General features: G+C 37.9%; 2 protein-coding genes and 1 long non-coding RNA gene across 8 annotated transcripts; 1 reads left to right on the plus strand and 2 right to left on the minus strand.

Moving 5' to 3' along the window:
- Nucleotides 1–4,962: 4,962 nt before the first annotated feature.
- Nucleotides 4,963–8,696, minus strand: LOC111869362 (mediator of RNA polymerase II transcription subunit 10). Its single transcript, XM_023860839.1, has 3 exons — nucleotides 8,541–8,696; nucleotides 8,303–8,386; nucleotides 4,963–7,787 (listed from the first exon to the last, which is right to left on the minus strand). Exons 1-3 carry the CDS (start codon nucleotides 8,687–8,689, stop codon nucleotides 7,586–7,588), a joined length of 435 nt encoding a protein of 144 aa, XP_023716607.1. The 5' UTR covers nucleotides 8,690–8,696; the 3' UTR covers nucleotides 4,963–7,585.
- A 248-nt stretch (nucleotides 8,697–8,944) lies between these two features.
- LOC111869363 lies at nucleotides 8,945–16,580 on the plus strand. Of its 3 annotated transcripts, none has more exons than XR_002843653.2 (4): nucleotides 8,945–9,141; nucleotides 11,182–11,346; nucleotides 14,646–14,813; nucleotides 16,441–16,527. XR_002843653.2 is itself a non-coding variant. In XM_023860840.2 (3 exons), exons 1-3 carry the CDS (start codon nucleotides 9,076–9,078, stop codon nucleotides 16,555–16,557), a joined length of 351 nt encoding a protein of 116 aa, XP_023716608.1. In that variant the 5' UTR covers nucleotides 8,983–9,075; the 3' UTR covers nucleotides 16,558–16,580. The 3 variants fall into 3 exon arrangements, 1 of the variants encoding a protein (XP_023716608.1); XR_002843654.2 differs by having other exon boundaries at nucleotides 8,958–9,141; nucleotides 11,205–11,346; XM_023860840.2 differs by lacking the exon at nucleotides 11,182–11,346 and having other exon boundaries at nucleotides 8,983–9,141; nucleotides 16,441–16,580.
- Nucleotides 14,046–25,976, minus strand: LOC111869364. Of its 4 annotated transcripts, XR_002843657.2 has the most exons (6): nucleotides 25,840–25,968; nucleotides 23,779–23,854; nucleotides 23,156–23,282; nucleotides 18,098–18,206; nucleotides 16,755–16,888; nucleotides 14,046–14,337 (listed from the first exon to the last, which is right to left on the minus strand). It is a non-coding gene; the product is annotated as an uncharacterized LOC111869364 (long non-coding RNA). The 4 variants fall into 4 exon arrangements; XR_002843658.1 differs by lacking the exon at nucleotides 14,046–14,337 and having other exon boundaries at nucleotides 15,680–16,888; nucleotides 25,933–25,976; XR_002843656.2 differs by lacking the exon at nucleotides 14,046–14,337 and having other exon boundaries at nucleotides 15,680–16,888; nucleotides 25,805–25,968.
- Nucleotides 25,977–26,024: the final 48 nt, after the last annotated feature.

Below are 26,024 nucleotides of genomic sequence, written 5' to 3' on the forward strand. Positions count from 1 at the left end.
TTATAGACAGCCACAGTTGAAACTTCAAGAATCTTAACGCCACATCTCGCCAACAGATGGCATTGCAGGGCAAAATTTAAAAGAATGATTCCTAGCGGATCCTGAATACACCGTGTAAGTGAGATATTTTGTAGGAACTGCCATTTGCGTTTATTCCGGGGTATGAGTATAAGGGGTGAGCCATAAAACTGGCCCTAGCACTGCGACCTTCAATGATCTTTTGTGCAGCGTAACCGTGTGTATGGTTGTGAGACATCGAGGCTTCCACATTTTCTAGGCAGTCGACTCATAGATGGCGGTGAGGTTATCAACCTTACGCGCTGACCGCTCTGTGCCCCCAAGAAGATTCCTGGTACTCATTTCTGTTAGAGGCTGAGTCGACCCCAGGTCCATAGTGCGGCTGGAAGGACTAGGTCGACTAGGTCAACTGAAAAATCCAATGACCTCATCGGGAATCGAACCTGAGACCTCCCGGGTTGTAGCATAGTGCCTCAACCAAGTCCAAAATAAGCCAAAAGAAGTACCACATTCTTCAAATGCAGCATATTAAGCTAGCGTAATCAGACCTAATCCAACAAGACAAAACCAAGCAGGATAAAGAAGGCTTTCTGGAATATGACATGGCGGAGATCTCATGAACCTACTTTTAACTCAGTCCATGATGATCTAACCTTCAGTTCCATGGTACACCCTCCCAAAATAATCTTTTATATAATAAGGATGTGCTGGCCCTGTGACCATTTCGTAATTTTCTTCAGTCCCTCCCTTCAGATCATTATTCACTGATCTTGCACTTAATGCTATATAATCTTAGCTATTGAAGACTTTAAAGAAACCATAAATAAACATGTACATTTAAGGAGCATACTTCAGTTAAATTTTCATGAAAAAAGTACAGAATATGGCTTCGCCTCATCCCAAATCTAATAAATTACCCTGAAACCTAACCTGGAAGGGACAGTATGGAGTAAAAAGTATCCTGAAACATAGCGTGGTTGGGGAATCCAAATCGTATTATTACTAACTAACTAATTAACTAGCTAACTAATTTTTGTAGATCTGAGCCCTTCTTGAGGAGCTGCCATTTGCGCCACCACTCAAGAATTCCCAGCAATTTATGGAACCTGAAGGTTCATTAACGTGTTCACAAGAGCCCTCCACTGATCCCTATCCTGAGCCAGATCTATCAAGTCCATACCACACCATCCTACCTCTCTAAGATCCATTTTAATATTGTCCACCCACCTATGTCTTGGTCATTGTAGTGGTTTCTTTCCTTCTGGCTTCCCCACCAATGCCCTATATGCATTCGCCTTTGCCCTCATTCATGCTACATGACCTACCCATCTCATCTTCCTTGACTTCATCATTCTAAATATACTTGGCACAGAGTACCAGAATCTCCTAATGCAGTTTTCTCCAACCTCCTGTCACTTCATCTTTCTTCAGTCCAAACATTCTCAGCACCCTGTTCTCAAACACTCTCAGTCTGGGTTCTTCCCTTAATGTCACAGACCAAGTTTCACACCCTTACAGAACAACAGGCAAAATTATAATGTTGTATGTTTTCATTTTTATGTGTTTAGACAGCAGATGAGAAGATAAAAGGTTCTGAACTGAATGGTGGCAAGCATTACCTGAAATCAGTCTCCTAATTTCCTCTGGAATCAAATTTTGATTTGTCACTGTCATTCCTATATATCTGAACTATGCCGTATTTTTTAAACATTTGCTAGCTATCTTTATGTCATGATTTTGCCATGCATTCTGGTGATGAGACGGCAACATATACTTAGTTTTCTCTGCGTTTACTTCTAGACCAACCTCCTTACTAGCATCAGAGTTTCTGTGTTATCACCCAGTAGATTCACATCATTAGCATAGACCAGCAGCTGATGTGTCCCATTTAATTTCAGTCCCACCTGGTTTTCCCGGACCTTCCTAATGGCATATTCTAAAGCAACTGAAAAGCAGTGGCAATAAAGCTTTAAACATTTTGAAGTAAAAAATGTTGGAAGTCCTCTCAATATCTTCATAGTTGATTTTCCTTGTCGACAGGCCATGGTCCTACCAGTGAAGAAACTGCTATTTCTGAAGGTGAAGAAGCTTTCCAACTTTCCTGAAGGATTTATCCTTCTGCATAGCAGGTACTTATAGTCTCTGTTGTGAATGTGCCTGTTACATTTGGAATATAGTATTTATAAACTGAGGATGAGAGACTATTATTAAATTTCTACGGTCATGTCATAACGCATTTCTATGAAAGTTTCAAGGTTAACAAGTCATCTGTTATGTGACAAAAAAATTCCAAACTGTAGGGTTGGAGTGGGTGGCATTAGCTGAAAAGTCGCTGTTCCAAGTGATGAAGGACTTTCGACTAAGCACCTTCCCATTGCACACCAACCACGAGGAACCCGTTTGCAAAGGTACATGTACTGTCACATGTTCATCAGCATTACATCAGCTCTTTTTTGGGTAGGGAGGACAACTGTATTTTCCCAGAGCAGCATTTGTAGCAGGCAGTTCTATGGCAGAACTTGGCAGTGAGAGAGTTAAAGAGGATCACTTTCATGGTGATATTTTTTAAACACTGCAAACATGTACTGAATGTTGCTTTGTGCATGTGTACAGGGTGAGAAAACCTGTTGAATTTTGTCCTGTATGTCATTCTTATTGTTACTGGATTTGAGGTTTTCATGGGAATAACTGTGAAGAATACTCATGGATGTGTTGCAATGTAATCTAGTAGAAGTTCATGTTTTTGAGAAATATACTGACCCTGTCTTTAGATTTGAAGACTAAGTCAAGCGTGTAACAAGCAAGAAGCAGGCAGCAAGCATAATATAGCACTCTTTGTGGATTCTGTTTTTTGGAAATTAAAAATTAGAGCACCATATTTAAAAACTCTTCAGCTAATTCACTTCCACATAGGATTTTATTTTAATGAGATATCTTGTGCACAAGTAACATAAACACCATACAGAAAAACAGAAAATACTGGATCCTAGTAAGGAATTTCATCGAGAAATATTCATAGAGACATGTTCAAGTCTTGTTGCCAGAATGCAACACATTATCAAAATATAAAGAAATCTTTGAAAATATGGCAAAACTCTTTGGAAATACCCGAGCCCATGGAGAACAATCCATCTTGAGAAGGTAATAGTTGCTCTGCTCTTCAGTTCTCCATGTTTTATGGAACCAGAAGTTTCATTACTGTGTTCACTAATTCCTATCCTGAGCCAACAGTGCCTGGGTTTTCGTAATGGTCTCTTTCCTTCAGGTTTACCAATCAAAACTTTGTGTTTCTTTTCTCTTTTATGGATGCTGCATTCCCATCCATTTCACCTTCCTTGTTTTTATCATGAAAATAAGGGCTGCCATGGTAAAGATCAAGTCCATGAACATGGAATTGAAAGTAGTAGCATTGAGACAAGATATGTCTGACATGGAGAAGGTGATCCTAATGACTGCACTCAGATGCAGACAGATGGTGATGTCTGCAGAAGTGGCAGTCATAAGTGGCCTCAAGGTGAAATTACTTGCCCAACAATAACAGGCAGAGAATGATCTCTTGAAGAAAGATGTAATTATAAGGAGCTTGGAAATGCAGTTAATTGTTCAGAGACAGTGCAAAAGGGATGCCAAGATCATAGATGCCATCTAACAGGCATCTTCACCAAGAGAACAGTGTAAGAGCAACGAGAGGAATTCTGTTTTATGTGTCACCAATAGAAATCTGAAGGAGACTAAAAGTCACGAGTAGGAACCTGGGCAGAGGAAGGCATCCATCATCAGTGAAGAATAATGTAAGTGTTGTAATTATCTGTAATTATGAGTAATAAGTATCCAATAAATTCATTTTTCAATCTGAATCCTGTGTCTAGTCACTAACCCATGACAGTATTACACAAAAGACACAGGAGACTAGGGTTCCCAGATTTTCCCCGGATTCTTCCATTTTTTTCACCCAAATTTTGTTCCTCCTTTTATTGTTTACCTAGAGTGGATAATTCTCCGTTTCCTTATTTAAGTCCATTGCGAATTATATTTCATGGGTTAAATATTATCATAAAATTTCTGTAATCCTTGGAAAATGACACTGTTATAGTTTCTTTCGTTATCTTGCATTTCGTGAATGTTGGCAACACTTGAGGTTCTAAACCAAAGCAGAATATTTTGTGCATTCTATAAATATGTAATAGGGATATGTAATATTTGTTTTGTTCTATAAATGTGTAGTAGGCCTATGTAATACAGATGTGTAGTAGCATTTTGTACGTTATGTAGTATGTTGATTATGTATATTTTATAGCCTATTAGTTGTGAAAAATGTCGTTATAAACAAGCAATGAGATATCACTCCTTTTTTTATTTTACAAAATCTGACAACGGTACAGGAGACAGACTAAAGCATGGCGGTTAACAAGAAATTTGAGAGGTGGGAGAAGGAATCTGAAGAAAATGAATTTGAATGATACAATTATGGAGTGCAAGATGAGTAGTAACGATTTCCCAATATATCTTTTACTTTGGACATGACTGAAGCTTTTATCTATGCCCATTGTGGTCCCATCATGCCTTATTGAGTGATAACAAAGAACAGGAGTCACCAGCTAACCCATTAAACTGACCATGTGCTGGATGAGAAGTTTAATTCCCAATAAGACCAACCATGTCTGGAACCTGTTCAGCTCATTGTTAAATGGATTCTTTCATTGGAAGTAAAGTGGACTATCTTAAGCTGACCATTCACCTTCATCTACTATGAAGCTTTATTTCCTCTCTCCCAATATGCCCTCATGGCATGATCCTTAGGTCCAAGGGCAACTCTGGCTTTACCTTTGTATCAGCTTTATTAGCTTAATTTACAGTTTCTTCCAATCTGGTCCATACAAAACAGATGATATGTGCTGATGTTAGATAAAAGTACATAGCTATTTTGAAATAATCCAACAATAGTAATTCTTTACTTGTATATTTAAATATATTGTTCAACTCTCCACATTTTGATGTAATTAAAAAAGTATACAAGTTGTATGTCAACATGGCATGGCATGTCCTCAGACTGCAGATAGAGGAGACAGCCTCCAGATATGAGGGTAGCTGAATGTATTAAATAAGCAGTCATGGACAAGGTATGGTCCTCCAGCTTGGGGATAAGAAATCCTTGCTGTAAAAGTACAGTCTGTAATGAAAGGTTGTGTAGGACCTCGGACAGATTCTTTGAAATGAACTTAGCTAAGGAAAATGGGCATGAGTTTTGGTATGTGTAAGGAGTCATTATAGGGCAGGTTCACTGGTAACAGCCAAAAGAGAAATAGTGAAGTGTAAGTTAGAATTAGTGAGAGTACAAGAGGTCAGATGGGATAGGGGTTGCATTGAACCAGCAGGTGATTATAAATTCTTCTATGGAAAGGGGAATGAGAATCATGAATTAGGGACAGGATTTCTTGTACATAAGAGAATCATATCAGCAGCTAAAAGGGTGGAGTTTGCTGGTGATAGGATTTTTGTAGTACTAAGAGGTTGGTGGTGCAGTATCATTGTTCTAAATATTCATGGTCCAAAGGACAGTTTCTATGAGGAATTAGAATGTGTATTCCCTGAGTACCACATGAACATGTTAGATTTCACTGCCACAGTAGGTAGAGCAGATTTTCAAATAACTGTGAATGAAGTTAAACAAAATTAATAATGATAATGGAGTAGTAAACTTTGCCACATCCAAAAATCTGATGGTCAAGAGTACAAATGTTCCCACATTGCAATATCCATGAATTTACTTGGACACTTCCTCATGGAAAGATACAGATTGACCATGTAAATAAATAGATTTCATTTGAATGTACCTGATAGAACCTTATATGGGTTCACAGCTTTGGAAAACTTAGATGATGATGATGTGGATATTAATAATGCTTTAGAAACTATTATACAGAATATCAAATTTTCAACCAAAACGAATCTGTGTTATTATGAACTGAAGCAGTATAAGCCAGGGTTCAACAAAGGGTGTTCATAACTATTAGGTCAAAGGAAACAAACTAAACTGCAATGGTTGCAAGTTCCAAATCTAATAAATGGGACAATGCGAACAGTGTAAGAAGTGAAACTTGCAGACATTTCAGGAATAATAAGAGGGTATATCTAAAAGACAAAAATAATGAGCTTGTAACACACAGGAAGATCTGACTGACTGATAAATTGCTGCAGGCCATCACCAACACTGTGATTCTTAGTTCCAAGTTCCATGGGACTCATGACCTAATTTTACTGTCTGGTGGATCTGTGAGTCTTCAGAGTCACAGTAAGAACAAGAGAATTAGATATTTATGTATAGGAATAAATGAATTTAAGAAGGGTTACCAACCTAGAACAAACTTGGTAAAGGATGAGAATGGTGATCTGCTTGAAGATTTTCACAGTATTTCAAACAGGTGGAAGAATTACTTCCCTTGGCTACTGAATGTATACAGGGTTAATGTTGCTAGGCATATGGAAATAAATACAGCTTAAAAATTAGTATCTGAGCCTGGTCCTTCTGTTGTAAACTACTGATTGTATTTCTGCGCTCGTCAAACGCTGAAGAAAAAATGTGAGTGCAACGAGACAGTAAATCATAGACTTCAAGAAAGCCTATGATTCAGTTAGGAGGGAAGAATTGTACAATATTTTCACTGAGTTTTGGGTACCCATGAAACTGTTTAGGCTTATAAAATGTGCTGAAATGGAACCTGTAAAAGTCTGTATAGATAAACATTTGTCTGATACAGTTCCTATTCAGAATGGTCTAAAGCAAGATGTCTTATGATTGCTTTAGAATATGCCATTATGAAGGTCCAAGAAAACTGGGTGGGACTGAAATTAAATGGGATACATTAGCTGCTGATGTAATTCCATTAGGATATAACAAAGACCACCATAAAGAAAAACAGAAACTATAAATGATATTAATTAATGATGCAGGTCTAAGAGCAAGCACAGAGAAAGCAAAAGTATATGTTAATATCTCTATCACCATAATGCAGGGCAAAATCGTAACACATAACTAAGTTATCCTTCAAAAATATGGAAAAGTTCAAGTATTTGGAACTGACAGTAACAAATCAAAATTTTATTAATGGGGAAATTAAAATCAGATTAATGTCAGGTAACGCTACCATTCAGTTCATAACCTTTTGTCTTCTCATCTGCTGCCTTAAAATGTAAAAATTAAAATATAGATGTAATTTTGCCTACATTTTCTTATGGGTGTGAAAGTTGATCCCAGGAATTAAGGGGAGAACACAGACTGAATTTATTTGAGAAATTCTAGGAGCCACTCAACCTCATAAAAATTGACATAGCTTAAAGCAGATTGGGTAGAGTACCACAGGAGTTGTGTGGTGGGGGATACAATAACTACAGATGTAATTTAATATAAAGAACGCATGAAAATCTGAATAATAATATAACTTGTATGTACCATATACACTATATAGCAAATTACAAGTCAGCCCATAACATACATCAAAACAATAATCATTATAATAATAATAATAAAAATATCCTTATGCAATGTCACAATATTCACAAGCAGGTTTTAAGTAAGAGGACGTTCATCTCCCCTGATGGCACGGTACTTTGTCAGTTCATTTGGAAAAACACTGTTCAGTTCGACAAGTAGGTGTGCTTTGAACTTCCTATAAGCATCTATCTTTCCCTTCACCTGCTCATTCTTGGTCAGTGCCTTCTCAATGCAGTCTTTAGTGTACAATTGAGGATTTCGGCCTTGATCAATATAGCTGAAAAGAAAAATATATTACATACATATATATATTTGTTCATTCTGCAGGAAGAACAGTGACAGGGGATGCTTTTGATAACAAGATCAAAGTGTTGAAGAGAATACATGCATAAAGCAAGCTGCAGTAGTGACAAATGAGAAAAATTATGTGAGGGGATTCATAACTTTGTTGGTCAGGAAACAGGATAGGATAAAAATGCTGCTTAGGGAAATCCCATGGAAGGAACTTGTGTGCACTCTGTTATGAATGAATCTGAGGCACATTATGAATTGCTGTTACAGCCGTTATAAACAGAAACCGTAAACTTTTCAGTTATTTTGTTGGGCCTCATTGTTCTGTGTTATCTTGTTTGTCACGTAATGTTTGGCTCTTAGGGGGGTATATAAATCTGGCTGACACTTCAGAATTGTGACCAATTTTACACATTGTCATATAAAGTAAAAATGAGACATATATCATTATACAATTAAATTCTAATTTATAACAAATAAAGGCCATGCTGCTGTACTTACTCAAAAACTTCCAAAGGTACATGTACTTCCTGAACTTGAGATTTCAATTTATCAACCTCCTGAAGCCCGTGAACAAGTGCCTGACTGGGAAAAAAAAAAAATTAAAACACATCAAAAGCAAGACCAACAACTAATGAGAAGAAACTGTACTTCAAACATCAAGAGTTTGTTACAACACTGAAATCGCATTCAATTTCCTTCACCTCATAGTTGAATAAAATCGAGTCAAAATACGTACATCTTTTGATTTAATACATTTTGACCCTGAGGTTGAAAATCACCCACAATTATCCTGATCTGTCGAACATTTTCAATAAACAGTTCCAGTTGAGTTTCTAAATTTTCCAATGACGACGCCATTGTGGTACTTTTCCTGTCATGGATCATGTATATGCAACAACGTACTATAATCACTTTGATGATCGTTCATAATGATGACTACTTTATGTGATCCATGGAAGACAGTTTTGTGAAATTATCGAATGATAGGTTTATGGCTATTGAGTCATTTTAAATTTCGACAAACGAATATTCATAAAACTTGTATCAAACACCAACCCATAACAACTATAAAAGTTTAAATTAAAGGTCGTGAATAATTGTAGTATAATCCTTGGTTTTAGCCAAGCTTTTATTGATCGTGTTAGTAACTATTTTATAATCTGTGGTAGAATCATAGCCAATAGGATTGAACAGGAAAATTGTACGCGGCAGACATTTTGAGATTGAAGGCGTGTTGGAGTTGAGCACGTGTTAGAGAAAGTATAAAAGTTATGGAATTCTTTGCTTTTTACAATGACCTTAATACGCCGGAAAATGTGCAGAAAAATATTTTGCAGGTAAGGGAGAGTGCGAATATTATATGGGCACACGTGTTTGATAGCCCATAAGAATTTTTAAAATTTTGGTTCCTAAGAAAAATTATGAAGTAGAGAATATGGCCGTGTTACAGTTGCTGTGTGGTTAACGAAAGGGTGGAGTTAGATTGAATGCACGGTACATGTGAAATGGCTGGCTTCTGTATTTCAGTAAAACGATTCCACAATAAACTAATTGATTTGTGGTTGAACTGCATTGTCATGCGCTTTATCGGTAAATCGGAAAGAATCTCATACCAATTTAATTTTAAACCAGCTCCTCACCATTATTTACTTTTGGCGTAGGAGTGGTAAATATCTTAGAAAGCTGTTTTGGAAGTAATTCCCCGTTCACCATTGCCAGGCCAACCAAACCTGGCCCCATTCCTAAGGAAAATGCTGTAAAAAAGGTGTGAACAGGTCATCAGAGTGACAGAAAATAACTTGATAAAGAGAAAAATGTAGTGGCTTCAGTTATGACAGTAATCAGAACTAGTCTGATGTTCAGTGTGAACTTGAGAAATTGATAGTCATTCAGCTGGGTAGTAACATGATTCCATTTTTTTTTTTTTTGTAGAATCCAAAGGTACTGTATTTGTAAATGACCATCATTGGATCCTATCCTGAATCAGTTCATTGTAACCCCCACTTTCATATGTAATTTCTTTAAGTTCCATTTTGATATTATGCACCCATAAATGCCCATGTTTCCTATGTGGCTTTTACCTTGAGATTTTTTGGCCATAATTTTATGTGCTCTCCTCATTCCTCTGTTTGTAGTATATGGAGTCAATACTCATCCATTGGTGCTAATTATGATGACTTCTGTGCCTCAAATATTTTCTCTTGTGATTTGGTCTGCTTTAATTTGTTGACCAAAATCGAGCCTGTCTTATAAGAATAATTGATGCAAAATTGGCATAAGATGCAGTATGTAATGATGGAAAGTGAATGTTTATAACATCTCAAAATTAATTCTGTTAATAAATTTGACATGCCACTGATGAATGTCAATATGCATCCACCTACTTACATTCATTCTCTGCTGATAGGGGTTGAACTGTCTTGTCTAGAAATCTGGTCAACTACAAAGACAGCCAGTTGGATCTGACTTCTAAGATGTAGGGTACTGTCACAGTTATCTGTCTTCAAAGAGTGTTCAGAAAATCCTGGTCAGTCTTTCCCTTTGCTTACAAAATGTACATATATATGAATACAAGTACAGTGTCTGTCTGTCTACCTTAATTTTGATACTTTTTTGGAACAGAACATTCTGGCCAAGTGCATACCAGTCCTGATTTTTATCAGTACATTCTGGGCTCAGGTCTCAGTTCAGTGATCAGTGCAGTCTATTCTTACTGAGGTTTTTCATGTTTTACTCCTTCCAACAGACAGTGCCAAGGTAGTGCCCTCAAGTTTTCCTCTGACCATTTCTTTTCACGTCCTTGTCAATTCATATATTATTGAACATTATATGATCTTACAAATTGAAAGCCAAGACTAGTAAACATACTCTTTAGGTTACATCCTGTCATTGAAGAGTTTGTGTGTGGTTTGTCTTGTATGCAGTAGACAGATAGTAGCCAACACTGTTGCTGGGTTGCAGCAGTGTGCAGTGTTTAAGGTTTCATATAATTGTTTGTCAGTTAACAAGCCTATATAGGCACGAGTAAAGAAACTATTGCTCCAGATAATGAAGTTTCATCAAATTTGGAGGAGGAGGAGGAAACACCCAGAAAGTCACCCCTTCCGCCACTTGTCATCTGTAGGGAACTCAAGTCAGACACGGGGTTGAGACCCCTCCCATCATTGCATATCATGTATGAAGAGCCCATGTAGTAAAGATATGTGTCATATCAGATTGTAATTATAGGGTAGGCCTGTGTTAAATGGAAATTCAAAATTATTCAACTTGAGTTAGCATATTGATTTCATAAGATACTTTTAACAAAGGGGTTTTATTTAAAGTGTTTATTTGTTCCCTGAACAAAATGTAACAAATGTAATATATTATTGTGTTAGGTATCATGAGTATTTGTTGACAGTCCTGGAGAAATTTATGGGAAGAAATTGCTGTGCCCACCGATGAAGGTTATAGAGTTTTTGAGTGAGCTGAAGACCACTGTATCTTCATCTCTGTCCACTCCTTCAGCTATGCACCATATGTGAGAAGCCTTTCTTTGAAAGGTAAGCATTGCATAGGTCATAGTTTTTCATTTGGTTATCTTTAAAAATTGTAGGGGAAATAAAACTTTTTGATACAGGACATTCGAGCCAAGGGTTTGATGAGGTACCATGCTCAGGTGGTTGGTCATTATTTTAGTAAATGGTAAAAAGACAAAAAGAGTAGCATAATTTATTGTCTTAGAAGAGTTACCAAGGAATAATTGATATAATTTAAGCATTTTTCAAAACTGAAGTCCAATTTCTGGGATCTGTAGGCATATAGCCCAAGGTAAGATCTCAAGTACATCACCAGAACTGAGCAAGTCAGCCACATGGCATACCATCAGGTAATTTCCCTTCTTTTGGGGAGACCACTGCACTGTATACTTCTTCACGGTGCTTCCATGAATATTAATATTTAGCTCTATATTATGATCAGAATGCCATCGTTGCACTGTATTGCAGCTGTCATAGTTTTTGTGTCACATGTATCACTAGTATGGTCTACCTGTGTACCTCGCCCATGTGGCTGAAATATGTTGAGAACTAGAAGAAATATACAGTAGAACCTCACTTAACGAGCACCTCTCATAACAAGTAATTTGCACAACGAGCAAAACAAATTGTAAAAAAAATTACTTGCTTAATGAGTGACGAGAGGGGAAGTCCCGGATTGTGCGCTTGCTACATCAGTCTGTGTTTAGCACTCGTTCCGCTAGCATCTTAGTGTCGCTTGTGATCACACATTTTTCCAAACTTGTGTTCAGACATATTATTTGTGATTTTTTTTTGTGCAAAATTTCATAACCCTTGCAAAAATGTCCCCGAAGAAAAATCCGCAGAAACGTAAAATCATTGAAAAGCGAGAACGAGGTGAGTGTGGCTGATCTAGCACGCACATACAATCGGTCTACATCGAGTTGCACTATCCTCAAGAACAAGGACAAGATTAAGGAGATAGGTGCTTCAAAGAGAGTGACAAGAATATCTACGTAACAGTTACATATTCTCGACAATGTTGAAAGGTTGCTCCTCATATGGATAAACGAAAGGCAATTGCAAGGCGACACTATTAACGAGAACATCATTTATGAGAAAGCGAAAGTGATTTTTGCTGACCTCGTTAAGAAGACGCCAGGATCATCAACGGCCGGAGAATGTTGTCAAATGTGACTTTGGCCAAGATCTTGGGGCTGGAGGTTGATAATGATATCGATGAGCTTGTGGACGGGCAAGCCAAGAGCTACCACTGAAGAGCTTATGGAGTTGCATTGTGTTTCACAGCAAGTTGTGGAGGAGGAGAAGGTAACAGCAAAGCAACAGTCTTCTGATGCAATAAGAGAAATGCTGAAAGCATGGGAAACTGTTGCATCGTACATTGAGAAGCATCACCCTAATAAGGCAGTGGCTATGCGCTCTACAAATTTATTTAATCATAATGCTGTGTCACATTTTCACCAAATTTTGAAGTGTCAGCAAAAACAAATGTCTCTAGACAGCTTTCTAATAAAAAAGAATTAGATATGTACCATAAATAATAAACTAATTTCTATTTTTTTTTTGTTTCCTGCAAATCGAATTCGCATTCCAGGTTGGTTTATTCCGCATAGAAGAAAAGATGATGATTCACGCTCCTTAACAATATACATATAATGTTCTTTGAATAAACATTATACATAAAATTTCTTTAGTACTTTTTTTTTTGGCATGGAACGCATTATCGTATTTTACATTAATTTATATGGGAAAAATTGTTTCGCTTAACAAGTAAGATTCTGGAACGAATTATGCTCATTAAGCGAGGTTCCACTGTATGACTAAAGACATTTTAGAAAACTGGATAATCACTTTTAATGTATAGAATGTGCTTTTAATGTCCTATTGATATGTAATGATTTTTAACATAAAAAGTGTTGAAATACATTTTTAGCGTGAAACATATTCCTAATGTCTTTTAAATTGTTCCAAATTAAGCTGTTACGTCAAATTTTCTAACTACATATCCTCGGGTACATCTATACTGACTCCCTATTTAATAATCATATGTCTCAGAATGTATGAGTTTGCCCTTCATTTTGGATGACGGGACTGTCCAAAACTTTATTTTCTTCCATTCTCTCTCAGGTCACTTCCTAAATAAACTGAGCATATTGTCTGATAGATTGGAAATTGATCTTAAACTGAGCATATTGTCTGATAGATTGGAAATTGATCTTGAATTTAGCCATAATATTGAAGATATCAAATTGGCTTTGGCTGGTGCTGCCATCTGTGCATGGTGTCCGTAACTATGTCATTTTCAATTTTAAATTTCAATTGTGATGGCCTTGATGTTGTGTATCATGGCCCTCTGCACCACAAAGTCCACCACAGTGCATACAAATGAGTAAGAGCTCTTCAGCTTCAGAGTAAGGGAGAAGCAGGCCATTCACCTCTCCAGCTACATAGTAACAGTGAGCACTAAAGTCGTGTATCGTTAAATAATGCTGCTCAGTTATTGAGCTGTTTAATGATGCTTTAATAACAGCATAGTTATAGAACATTGTATGATAGGATGGTTTGAATTATAAGGAAGTGGTTATGGCTGATTTTTAAATGCTATTCATCATGTGCTTTGAAGGACTTGGGGAAGCTCTGAGAAACTTCAGTGAGGATAGTGTGCATCTTAACTAAGGCTTGAATCTGGAGTCTCCAGAATTCACAGCAGGAGTGTCAGTCGCTTGACAATAATATTCGGTCCATATTTATTTTTAAAATATTCATTTAATCAAACGTGGTTTCAGGATATGTAAAATGCAATGAGATAAACTGTTCCTGGTAGACTATGCAAGTTTTACTGATTTTAGACTTTCACGATGGTTAATTCTGTTCTTGGGTTGTTAATCCCTGTGGACGTGGGCAATACTGCTGATATTCTGCAGGTACATACTGACTCAGTCTCCAGGATCAACTCTGAAGGTAGATGCAGTATGTGTAAGTTCTAGAAAATGTAGGTGTGATATCTTGTATCCTCTGAAACAGAAATTAATGGCCTTCATGTAAATATAACGGGGCAGATCCCTTTAACTTAATGCAGTCTCATTAGGGTTGTAGTGCAGAAAGTTCTGGCTGGATCATCATGCTGATCACTGATGTCTTTGTAGTATTCAGTCAAGAATATGTGTCCATGTACTTTCATGGTGTGCTTACAGGCAGGGGCACCATTCATTACTTAAAAACTTCCCTATGATTATAGAAATTACACAAATTATCAACACTAATAATAGTGTTAGAAGTTTGAGACTGTAAGGCACTGTATAATTGTTACTCTTTATTTCCAGTCCTGGAGTGGAAGCAGTAAAGGAAGAGCTGTTCCCGGATGTCTGCTGTCTCTGAGTGATCTAGTACCATTCACCCCTTTAACTGCATACTATCAAGAAGCCCCACGACCAGAGGCACCTGTCACAGCATGTACTTCTCGTCATCAAAGGCGCAGACCCCAAACAAAGGTTAGTACAGATATCTGATCAAATCACCATGGCTGATTTGAACCATAAGACACTAGGAACTCTGCAGTAGAATCCGAGCCAGTCAGTAGTGGGATGCCAGGCCTACTTTCTCACATGTGTTCTGAGGGGTAACCAGGGAGATGTTAGGACAACTGCACATAAAGAAAGGCAAGGTGGGAGCAGTGCTGAGATTTGGTTTGTGACAGTTTTATCTGTATTTGATGTCCCATGCGTTGATTTGAAATGGATCAAGTTCACAATTGTAGTTTCCTTTATTTCTGTTCATACAGAAAAATCCTGATTTAATGGATCTCTGGGGAATGGCATTTCTTACAGTAAATGGTGGTTATGCAAAATTATATCAAGAAATATTTTTATTTTCTTGGATGTGCTTATTAATATAATCACGAAAAAAAAAATCTAAAACAATGACATGGGGAAAACTGGTAGAAAGCATGAATATTGTTGTTTTGACCATGAGAACACTAAATTTGAATACACTTCAGTTATAAACCCCCCCCCCCAGAGAGACATGGAAGGTATTATCTTCTGGGATGCAGTGATGTAACATGATAAAGGTTTACAGACTATTGAGGAACATACTCCATTCATCTTCAAAGGTTCCTCTGTGATCCTGAAGAATCCTGTGAAATGTCTGTAAACTTCTACCAGACTACATGGTGTCACATCACATATACAGAAACATACAGACATGGAAGTAATGTCTAATTCATACTGCATCAGTGGTAGAGCTGTCTTTCCTTGATGTGTAGTTAGAGATGCTGGGTAATGTCAGGATATGGAGTTATGGCAGATAGGTGAAGACTTAAATTTATAATTACAATAAGTTCTGATGTTTACTTTTATTTATACAGAAATTAAAATTGTATTCATGAATATTTTTGATTTAACATTCTCTGCTGAAAAATTAATTTTTTGTTTTGATATTAGTGAAGACAGTTAGGATTGAACCTGAGACCTTGTGAATACTAAGCTGCAGTGCTAACCTCTAGACCAAGGCAGTCTGGCAATTGTTCCTTTTTTATTACTGTACTTAAGTTGTGTTCCTCTTGTTCTAATGGAGCTCATGCATCAGCTTGGTTGCCTGCTGTTGTCTGTAGTGATGCTTGTTTTCTTCTTTGTGGACTATTTCTGCTTTATCCCATTGTATTCTGTGGTCTGCACAGAATACAATGGGATGAAGCAGAAATAGTACACAAAGAAGAAAACAGGATCACTGGGTTATTTCTGCTTTATCCCCAATGTATTGTATGCAAACCACAGAATACAATGGGATAAAGCAGAAGCGATCCACAAGGAAGAGAACAGGATCACTAAGAAACAGAGTTGGCAGTGATGAGATCATTCATCCGGGAAGCAAGCTGATACATTTGGCTCCCTCTAGAACAAAAGAAAAACAATTTAAGTGTAGTTCTAAGAGGAACAACTGCCAGGCTGCCTTGGTGGCCTAGAGGTTAGCACTGTAGCCTAGCATTCACAAGGTCTTAGGTTCAATCCCAACTTCTATATTTTTTTGTGTGTAAATGTCAAGTTCACTCTAATATTTCTGCATGTTCGTTTAAAGATTATGTTGAAAATTAACACTGGTTTTTATTTTTCTTTGCAGGAGGACTTTGAGAAGTATCAGAGCATAAGAGCTGCAGAGGATATGTGCACAGGCATGATGAAAAATCGTGCGTTTCGAGATAGTGCGCAATGTGAACTTCAAATCTCATCAGCATGATAAAGTGCATCATTTGCTAACAACAAATGCTTGTACAATTCATTATACATTGTTCTTGGCCTTATTGCAACTGTTAACTATGTACACATAGTAATTTTGAATGATGAAATGAAGTTATATTTGCATGGCTTTATACAAAGCAATAACTTGAGTGATGTATTTTTGTAACGGTATGCAAGGAATAAAAGACTACTCACACTATATGTTGTAATGTGTTGCTGTTGAAGCCCATTATGCGCACTATCTCATAACACACCATTTTTTGATGAGCCTGTGCACATGCCCTCTCCAGTGCATAGCTGTCCTTACTTGCCACTGTGCTCTCCCCAACCTGTGAACAAACAAAACAATATTAGAACAGAATATTTTCAGTAGCAACTTCTTGCCCCCCTCCCCATCTTGACTGACTTATATTCATCAAACACATCCCTCATGGGGGGGGCAAGAAGTTGCTATGGAACACTGTCATCTTTAAATACACTCCTGTAATGCAAAAATAAAAACATTACCAATACACATTTTGTGCTTTCATTCCCTTTAATATGTAAATCCCAATTTACCATAGATCAGAGGCTTTTTTAGATCATACTGTTTCACAGGACATACTCGTACCAACCTAAGTAAAACAGACATGATAGATAATTCAGCCAAAATTTATCTAAGACTGGACCAATGAAAATCAGTCTTAATTTACTCAATCACTGACTATAAAGTCTAAGACATTTCTCCTCAGCCCATCCCTTAAAACAGATCACAGCTACAACCATTCCAGTGCCGCACTGCTAAATATTCAATTGACATATCAGCATGACTGACACAAGTGTAAGGCACACATCTAATACGGAGAACTTGTTCCTGACTGCTTGTGTAGATATGGTTACACTGTGCACTTAGCATGCCTGCTTCCTCTTCAAAAGGGACTAGGTTCAATTTTGTGATTTTTCGCAATTCCTAGTCTAGTAATTTTAGGCAAATGGCTTCCACATCCCTTCCGATTCATAATTCACTATCCTACCATTTTACATTGTTTATTTAATGACACTGCCTGTTGCTTTTAAACTATACAGCATCTAATGGTAGGGTCAGTAACTGAAAAATGTTGAAAACCTCAGTCAAGACAGTCAGTATCCCAGCTGAGGTTTGAATGAAATACTGAATCTGTTACTGCCTGGTTATTCTATGTTGTCTGAGCTTCTGATATGGTTGAACAAACCATTAAAATAATAAAAATCCACTACAGACTCTATATAAAGGCCATTTCTCCCTCAGAAAACTATTCCAGTAACATCACTATTATGCAGCCAGAGAATATTTCAACACAAATGTTCCAAATTTTGAATTAGCAATGCCATTTGGACAGAAAACAAATTCAGAATTACTGAGTTTTTGGTCTTTGTCCAACGTCCAGTATTCTAAAAACTAGAGAACATATTTCAGAAACTGGATCTGTTTCCATCAGGTGAGGGGGGGGGACATAACATCTACTCTTTCAGAATCTACTTAGGAAACAATTACAATAATTCACAGATTAATTTCATACCATGCTTGCTTCCAGCAACTGTAGACGCCCCACTTCTTGACATTTCATTCCATCTATCTTCTCTCCTGCTTCAAGCGGTTATCAAGTGTTCACTGTCTCTGCAGATAATCTGTGAACAAACCAAACACATGTCTGTAACGTCAGAATGAAACACTTGTGAATCACAGTGCCCCAATGAATAAACATACAGTGAAGTCTCATACTTAGAAAATATTTTTCTCGTCCCATCCAAAGCCCAATATGAACAATGTACAGTAAACATCCAGAATTCTTATGCAAATGGGAAAAAAGTTCCAAGTAAAATTTACTACTGTATAAGTTAATTCTGGAACAGAGCCATGACATGCCTGGCACTTCTCTCAGCTGCCATTATAGTATATCCAAAATCTTTCACCTATCAATCCACTTCACTGTCTAAGATAATACCAAAACAAACTGAAAATGGAAATGTTACAGGAACAGAAAAGGGTGAAAACTGCAAGAGAACTGAGTTTACCTCATGCAACTGGTACACCCCATTTCCCATACAAGCTGGATAACAGAGGCTATCCCTATAACAGGCTGTGAGACATAAAGGCTCCAACATTTTCTAGACAATCAGCTCACAGATGGCAGTGAGGCGGTCAGCCTTATGCACCAGCAGCCCTTTACCCCCAGGAAGATTTCTGGTACACATTTCTGTTAGAGGCTGAGTCAACGCCATGGCCATAGTGTGGCTGGAAGGATTAGATCAACTGACAAATCCAATGACACTGGGAATCAAATGCGTGACCTTCTGGCTTGTAGCACAGTGCCCCTCTACTGTATTATTATTTTAGTGAATTTCAACTCAAATCTACTGTACAAAATTTCCAGCCTTTTAGAATACGTAACTCAATTTAGCAGACTGTAGCTGAAGCAAAACACGTTCTTGTTTTCCATCTGTTGTAAATCATTATTAAACAACCATTCTGTTTATTTCATATGTCATTAATTTATCATAATTTTATACATTTTATAAGATGAAATGTTTCCTGATATAATTCTGAATAATCCCCATTTTGTGAAAAAGCTGATTTAGTGTAATAAAAGCCATTCCCCCAGAGACTCATTAAAATGGGATTTCACTGCTTTCTTCCCCTCCACCCTTCTTTTTGTAAGCTTGTCTCATTGCTGTTAATGTTCACTCTTTAATACACTTTTACTGTTGCAAAACTAATCACTTTACAGTCAGAACTTGTTTTTCCATCCCATGTTAGGTGGGTCCCTTGTCACCACAGCATGGTGCTTCCTCAGGCTGTGGATAGAGGAGACGCCCTCCAAATATGGAGGATACCTGCGAATATATGAATAAGCAGTAGTGGACAGCCGAAAAGGGGCGGTCCTACAGCCCAGGGGTTGGGTGTGGGGCTAACAACTCCTCACAGTAAAACATAAGCTTGTTACAAAAATTTTTAAGAAGCCTTGGACCTGAGATTTGGTACTTGGAATGTTAGAAGTATGTATAGGGCAGGTTCACTCAGGGCAGTGTTGGAAGAAATCTCAAAATACAGGATTGATTTAGTGGGAGTACCGGTCAGATGGGGGGAAGGTGGCACTGAATCAGCAGGCAAGTACACATTTTTCTATGCAAAGGGGAATGAAAATCATGAATTAGGAACAGGTTTTTTCATATATAGGAGGGTAGAGTTCATTAGTGACAGGATGTCATACATAATACTAAGAGGTTGCTGGTATGATGTCATCATTCTGAATGTTCATGCCAAAGTATCTATGGAAGATACAAGTATTTTCAAACCAACGATTGCAAATGAGAGTTTGCACGAAATTAATAATCATAATGGAGTAGTAAACTTTGCCACATTAGAAAATTTTACAGTCAAAAGTACAATGTCCCCACATCGTAACATTCATAAATGTACTTGGACATGTCCTGATGGGAAGACACACAATCAAATTGACCATATTTTTATAGACAGGAGGTGGCATTCAAGTGTACTTGATGTCCGATCATTCCAGCCAGCAGGCTGTGACAATGACCACTACCTGGCGGTGGCAAAGGTTACAGAAAGACTGGCAGTGAGTAAGCAAACAACGCAGAGAATTCATATGGAGAGGTTCAATCTCAAGGAATTAAACAAGGTAGAGGGTGAGGAGCACTATTGTGTTGAAATCTAAAATAGGTTCGCAGCTTTGGAAAACTATCAGAGAATATCAAAATTTCTGCCAAAGAGTGTCTAGGTTATTACAAACTAAAGAAGCATAAGCCATGGTCCTACAAAGGATGCTCAAAATTATCAGACCAAAGGAAACAAGCCAAAATGCAGTGGTTACAGGATCCAAGTGAAATAAATGGAGATTCATGGCATAAAGATAGGTAACAGATGTCTTGAAAATGCAGCAGTTCACATATTTGGGAACAACTATAACAAATCAAAACCCAATTCAGGAGGAAATTAAGAGGAGATTGAACTCAGATAATGCTTGCTACCATTCAGTCCAGAACCTTTTTTCTTGTCGTCTGCTGTATAAAAATTAGAATACACAAAGCTATAATTTTGCCTGTGGTTCTGTATGGGTGTGAAACTGGGTCTGTGACATTAAGGGAGGAACACAGACTGAAGGTGTTTGAGAACAGGGTACTGAGGAGAATATTTGGTTTGAAGAGGGACGAAGTGACAGGAGGTTAGAGAAAACTGCACAATGAGGAGCTTTTTAATTTGTAGCCTTTACCAAGTATAATTAGAATGATCAAGTCAAGGTGGATGAGATGGGCAGGGCATGTAACATGAATGGGAGAGAAGAGGAATGCATATAGGATATGGTGAGAAAGCCAGAAGGAGACCACTGGGAAGACCAAGATGTAGATGGGTGGACAATATTAAAATGAATTTGATTAATCTGGCTCAGGATAGGGACCAGTGGGGGGCTCTTGCAAAAACAGTAATGAGCCTCGGGGTTCCATAAAATGCTGGGAAGTTCTTGAGTAGCTGCACAGTTGGGAGGGTCTCAAGAAGGGCTCAGTTCCATGAGTGAGTGACTTATTTTTCGTTTGTTTCATTAACCCTATAACATTCATTGGACCATCCACTCCAGATACAAAATGACGAGTCACAGTTTTCATCATTATTTTATATGCTGAAAAATCGTCTTATCATTTGTGAGGACAATGTCCTTCATAGAGGTGAACACTTAGACTGTTATCTTCTGGCCTATAACAATGATGATCTAGTAGGTGGTTACCATTCCAGAGTACTGTGTGGGAACAGAAAAAGATTCCCCAGAAACTATAAGCAAAGAAATCTACAGGGTTAGTCCACTGCACATCATCACAATTGTTCATCCTTCTCAAGCAGACTGATTTGATTTATTTACAGTTTATTGAACACTGCCGTCAACAGCAAAGAATACAGTGTATGGTTATGGGACCTTTGTCCTGGGTTACTACCTTACTGTGGTGAAGTGGTCTGTGTACTGATCACTCTGAACTATGCTAGTGGGTGTGTAAGCTCCTGGTAGTCACCCATGCAAGACAGGACAAATGGTAAGGACTAGATGAGGGTAGCCCCTGGTCCTTCAGGTTTGGGGTTGAGCATGAGGCTAATATCCTCACCTCACAAAATAATACAAAGAAACCTAACCACCAATGCCAGATGAAAAACTTTTAGAAACCGCTGCTGCATATGTGAAAGTGGAGATGAGTGCATTGTTGTAATTGTGTGATGGTCATGTGTATTCTGTAGTTATAGACTACTATGCTACAAGCCGGAAGATTGTGGGTTTGAATCCCGATGAGGTCACTGGATTTCTTTCAATTGATCTAATCTTTCCAGCTGCACTATGGCCCTGGGGTCGACTCAGCCTCTAACAGAAATGAGTACCAGGAATATTCTTGGGGGTAAAGGGAGGCCAGTGTTGACAACCTTACCACCATCTGCGAACCGACTATCTAGAAAACGAGGGAACCTCAACATCTCACATCCCTATGGGCATCCATGGACTGTTACAGGGATACCTTTACTTATTTTTTACTTACATGATCCATATCAGTAACTAATCCAAAAGCCGAAACTTGGGTCAGGATACCCTCAAAATACTTCCATAAAAGTTCATGGCAGGTGAAGCTATTCACGGATGATGATGTATTGGGGGGATACATAGAAGGTGGACTGTGAAAAACAGGTGTGGTCAGCTTGTACCAAATCAGCATGATCTCATCAGGATGGATGGGACAACAACCCCTAGTTTGTTGCCCTGGATATTTTGCCAGTCCCTTTCCATGTGACCAAAACAGACTGACAGAAGGTGGTCCTGAAATCCAAATCTGAAACACCAGGTACCAAATTGCCCTCGAGAGTAACATCCCTGGCAACCTGGTATCCAAGATAAAGCATTTTTAAAACCTTGTTCAAAGTGAGTTTGCAACACTAATATGAACTGGGTAATGCCAGGGAACTATAAGCCTTGAACTGCATCTGTAAATAGCAGAGACTGCTCTGGTGGAAGGTCACTCACAGCCTCAAGTGCCTCTGATTAACTCTCCAGCAAAGATTAATATAATTCACACCCTAACCCTTTAAGTCCCATTTAAAATGTTATCCGCCCATCTATTCCTAGCTCTTCCAAATGATTTTTCCTGTCATGTTTATATTTCTGATCTCTCAAATGTATCCTTTTGATCATGCCAATAATAGTTGGTGGGGAATAAAAATTAAGAAGCTCCTCATTATGTGGTTTTCTCCTCCTTCATGGGCTGAAATATTCTCCTGAGGTAACAGGTACAGCACACAAACTGTACATATGCTGGGCTCTTCTCAAACATTTGTGATACACTGAAACACCCATTTAAGGTTTCTGTGGAGAGCAGTTCATCTAAACAATAAAATGAGAAAAATCTTACACAAAGGAAAATTGACACTGACATTATTCAACTGGCTCACTGAAACTGAATGTTACATGTGGGAAAATATTAAACTGAAGAACATTAAATGGTGGTTCCACTGTGCATACTTGTAAGGGGCCTGCAGTCAGCAGCATAGCCCAGCTATAACAGCGTTCTATATCAAATGCACTACATACCTTTAGTGCTTGGGACCATAACTGGTGCACAGTTGGGGAGAAGAACTTGAGCAAATATCCTGTGGCATTTCCATACTAAGAAAATGAGATGATCCATCCCTTGGTACAGCAGCTTCTCTGCCCAGGACTGTTAACAAAGAGTTAAAGGTTATACAATCCATGACAAAACTATAAACCTTAATCAAACTACTAATAATAGCATTAATCTGTGATATGTGCAACACTAGAAACTAAAATGAAGATATTTCTTTCAAGCATATTACTCAATGTGTTCAAAATTTAATGTAATTTGAATTTCCAAACAACTCATAATCAGCAACTACATGACAAACATCTTCAGTACAGATATCTTGTTAACTGCATGACTGTAAATTATAATCCACCAATGAACAGTATTTAAATGTCTGGGCAACATGGGGCAACACACAGATTTAAAAAAATTAACGATATATGACACAATCAGTATGCATAAGCAAAGTGGCCATTTATTTAAAGCAAGAATTTGTAAAAGCAGGCACTCTGTTACACAAAAGAGAAAAGATACTGTAAGTATTAATGGTCCACCATAAATGTGCAGAGCTTTCATTCACACCATTTAGATTCTGGGCACTAGGCATACTTACACCTCCCGAAACATTAGACTTTTCCAGCTGCCCTTGAATTTTGCAGTTGACCACATGAAGAAACTGGACATTTCACCTGTAACAGTAATATGCAGCTGATACAATATATACCTTTCCTACAAGGAACCATCCTACACAGTGGACTGAAAAGAAAAGGAGATGGAAGATTCATGTGTGTTCCTTGAGTCAAAGTCAGTAAGCTCCATTGTCATGCATTTGCACTTTCCCCTTAGTGTCAGCTTGACAACAGAAAGAATCATCAAGTACACTTTTACATTTCTCCTACTAGTGTTTTCAGTACTTTTTATTATGTACTAGATGTTTAACTGAAATTAAAACACGTTCTGAACAGCACTGGCAATGAATAAAAAAGACTGAAGATTTTAAATTTCCAAACAACCAGAAAAATGAGCGATGAGCATCTGACAGAATGAGCATCAACAAATCTAGTAGATAGTGTGTAGGCAGGTTCAACCTGTAGCCACTCCTCACTTCAGCTGCATTTGAAAAGTTCTCCATCGCTAGAAACAGCAATTCTTCATTGTACCAATATACTCCTTGTAACAGAAAGAAATGCCTGTGTATATAAAACCACTGTATCCTGTTTCTCAACCATGTTGAACCGACTTAATTCCCATATACAGTAAAGCAAATAGATCACAAACCTAAATTAAAAATGGCATTTACAGCTCAAGCATACATTCACTCGCATGGAAATGAAAAGTTAACATGGCCTTGAAACAGGGTATAGTAGTTTCTACTTAGTTAATAGAAAGTCCGTCGAGTGTAACAATTTGTAGGTCACTTCTTTATCACTTCTGCCTTACATGTTTCGGTTTGACACAACCATCATCAGAGGCACTTACTACAATTATGAAAACACTGTCGTTGTTTATGATGTTCACAGTTATGTTTGTTGTGTGGACGCTGCTACAATATGTTGACGTGTAAAAGCACAACACTTGCTAGGATAGTTGAGTACACTATCAATTCTCACTTTCCATCCGAAACTGTTTTTAAGTTATTTTAAACATTTTAACATTAGCGTTTTAACTTAAAAACAGTTTCGGATGGAAAGTGAGAATTGATAGTGTACTCAACTATCCTAGCAAGTGTTGTGCTTTTACACGTCAACATATTGTAGCAGCGTCCACACAACAAACATAACTGTGAACATCATAAACAATGACAGTGTTTTCATAATTGTAGTAAGTGCCTCTGATGATGGTTGTGTCAAACCGAAACATGTAAGGCAGAAGTGATAAAGAAGTGACCTACAAATTGCTACACTCGACGGACTTTCTATTAACTTTGTGATTGATAGTGTAACGGACCAAAAATGAAAAAATTCAAAATAGTTTCTACTGTTATTCCTTGCTCATTCTTGATTTATTTAAGGCCTTCCGGGGCCTTAAACTGGAAAACTGATTCTCAATACATTTGAAAGTGGTCATAACCTATTTGGTATCATACCAGAGTTAGCCTGGCACAGCTGAAAACTATTTTTTTTATTGCTAGTGGGGTGAGAATAAGTCCCTTGTACTGCAGCCACTTCTGGCCTATTGAACCAGCCCCAGATGATGGGTGAGGGGTATTGTGGAGCAATTGGTGGAATGAAGATTGGCAGGGGAAACCTATGTACTCGGAGAAAACCTACCCCAGCGCCACTTCGTCCACCTCAAATCCCACTTGACCAGACCCGGGATCGAACCCGGGACGCCGCGATGCGGCTAACCGCTTGGGCTATAGGCGCGGCCTATCAGAACTAACACAAACCTCTGCCTGGCTCGGCAGCCTCCAAGCTAAGAATCATATCCGGAATCTAATATGAAGCAGATGACAGGCCCTCCTTTAGAAAGTTGTCATGAGTCACTTATTTCTCTTAATTAAGGCTCAATTTGTAACTTTACTTTACAACAAATGTCAGTATTTTTATGTTTCATAATTTATCAATTATTCATAAATAAACTGAGCACAGTCACGTGCTCCACATTCTTAAACCCTATCCTAATTCATTATAACGTACCCAGTTCCCTGCAAAATAAAACAATGTTATCTTACATGCACATAATTATGCTGGCACTTTTGAACTTATTACTGCTACTGTAAACTACGAATATTTTAAAATTTTTAAATTCCGAAACACTTAACCACCTGTAGTCGCTCACAAAATGGCTACCTCAAGAACGCTCAAGAACAGAGAGCAAAAATGAAAGGACCTTCGTGACTTTTCGTGACCCCCATCT

Source organism: Cryptotermes secundus, unplaced genomic scaffold (genome assembly GCF_002891405.2).
Source record: "Cryptotermes secundus unplaced genomic scaffold, Csec_1.0 scaffold584, whole genome shotgun sequence".
NCBI lineage: Eukaryota > Metazoa > Arthropoda > Insecta > Blattodea > Kalotermitidae > Cryptotermes > Cryptotermes secundus.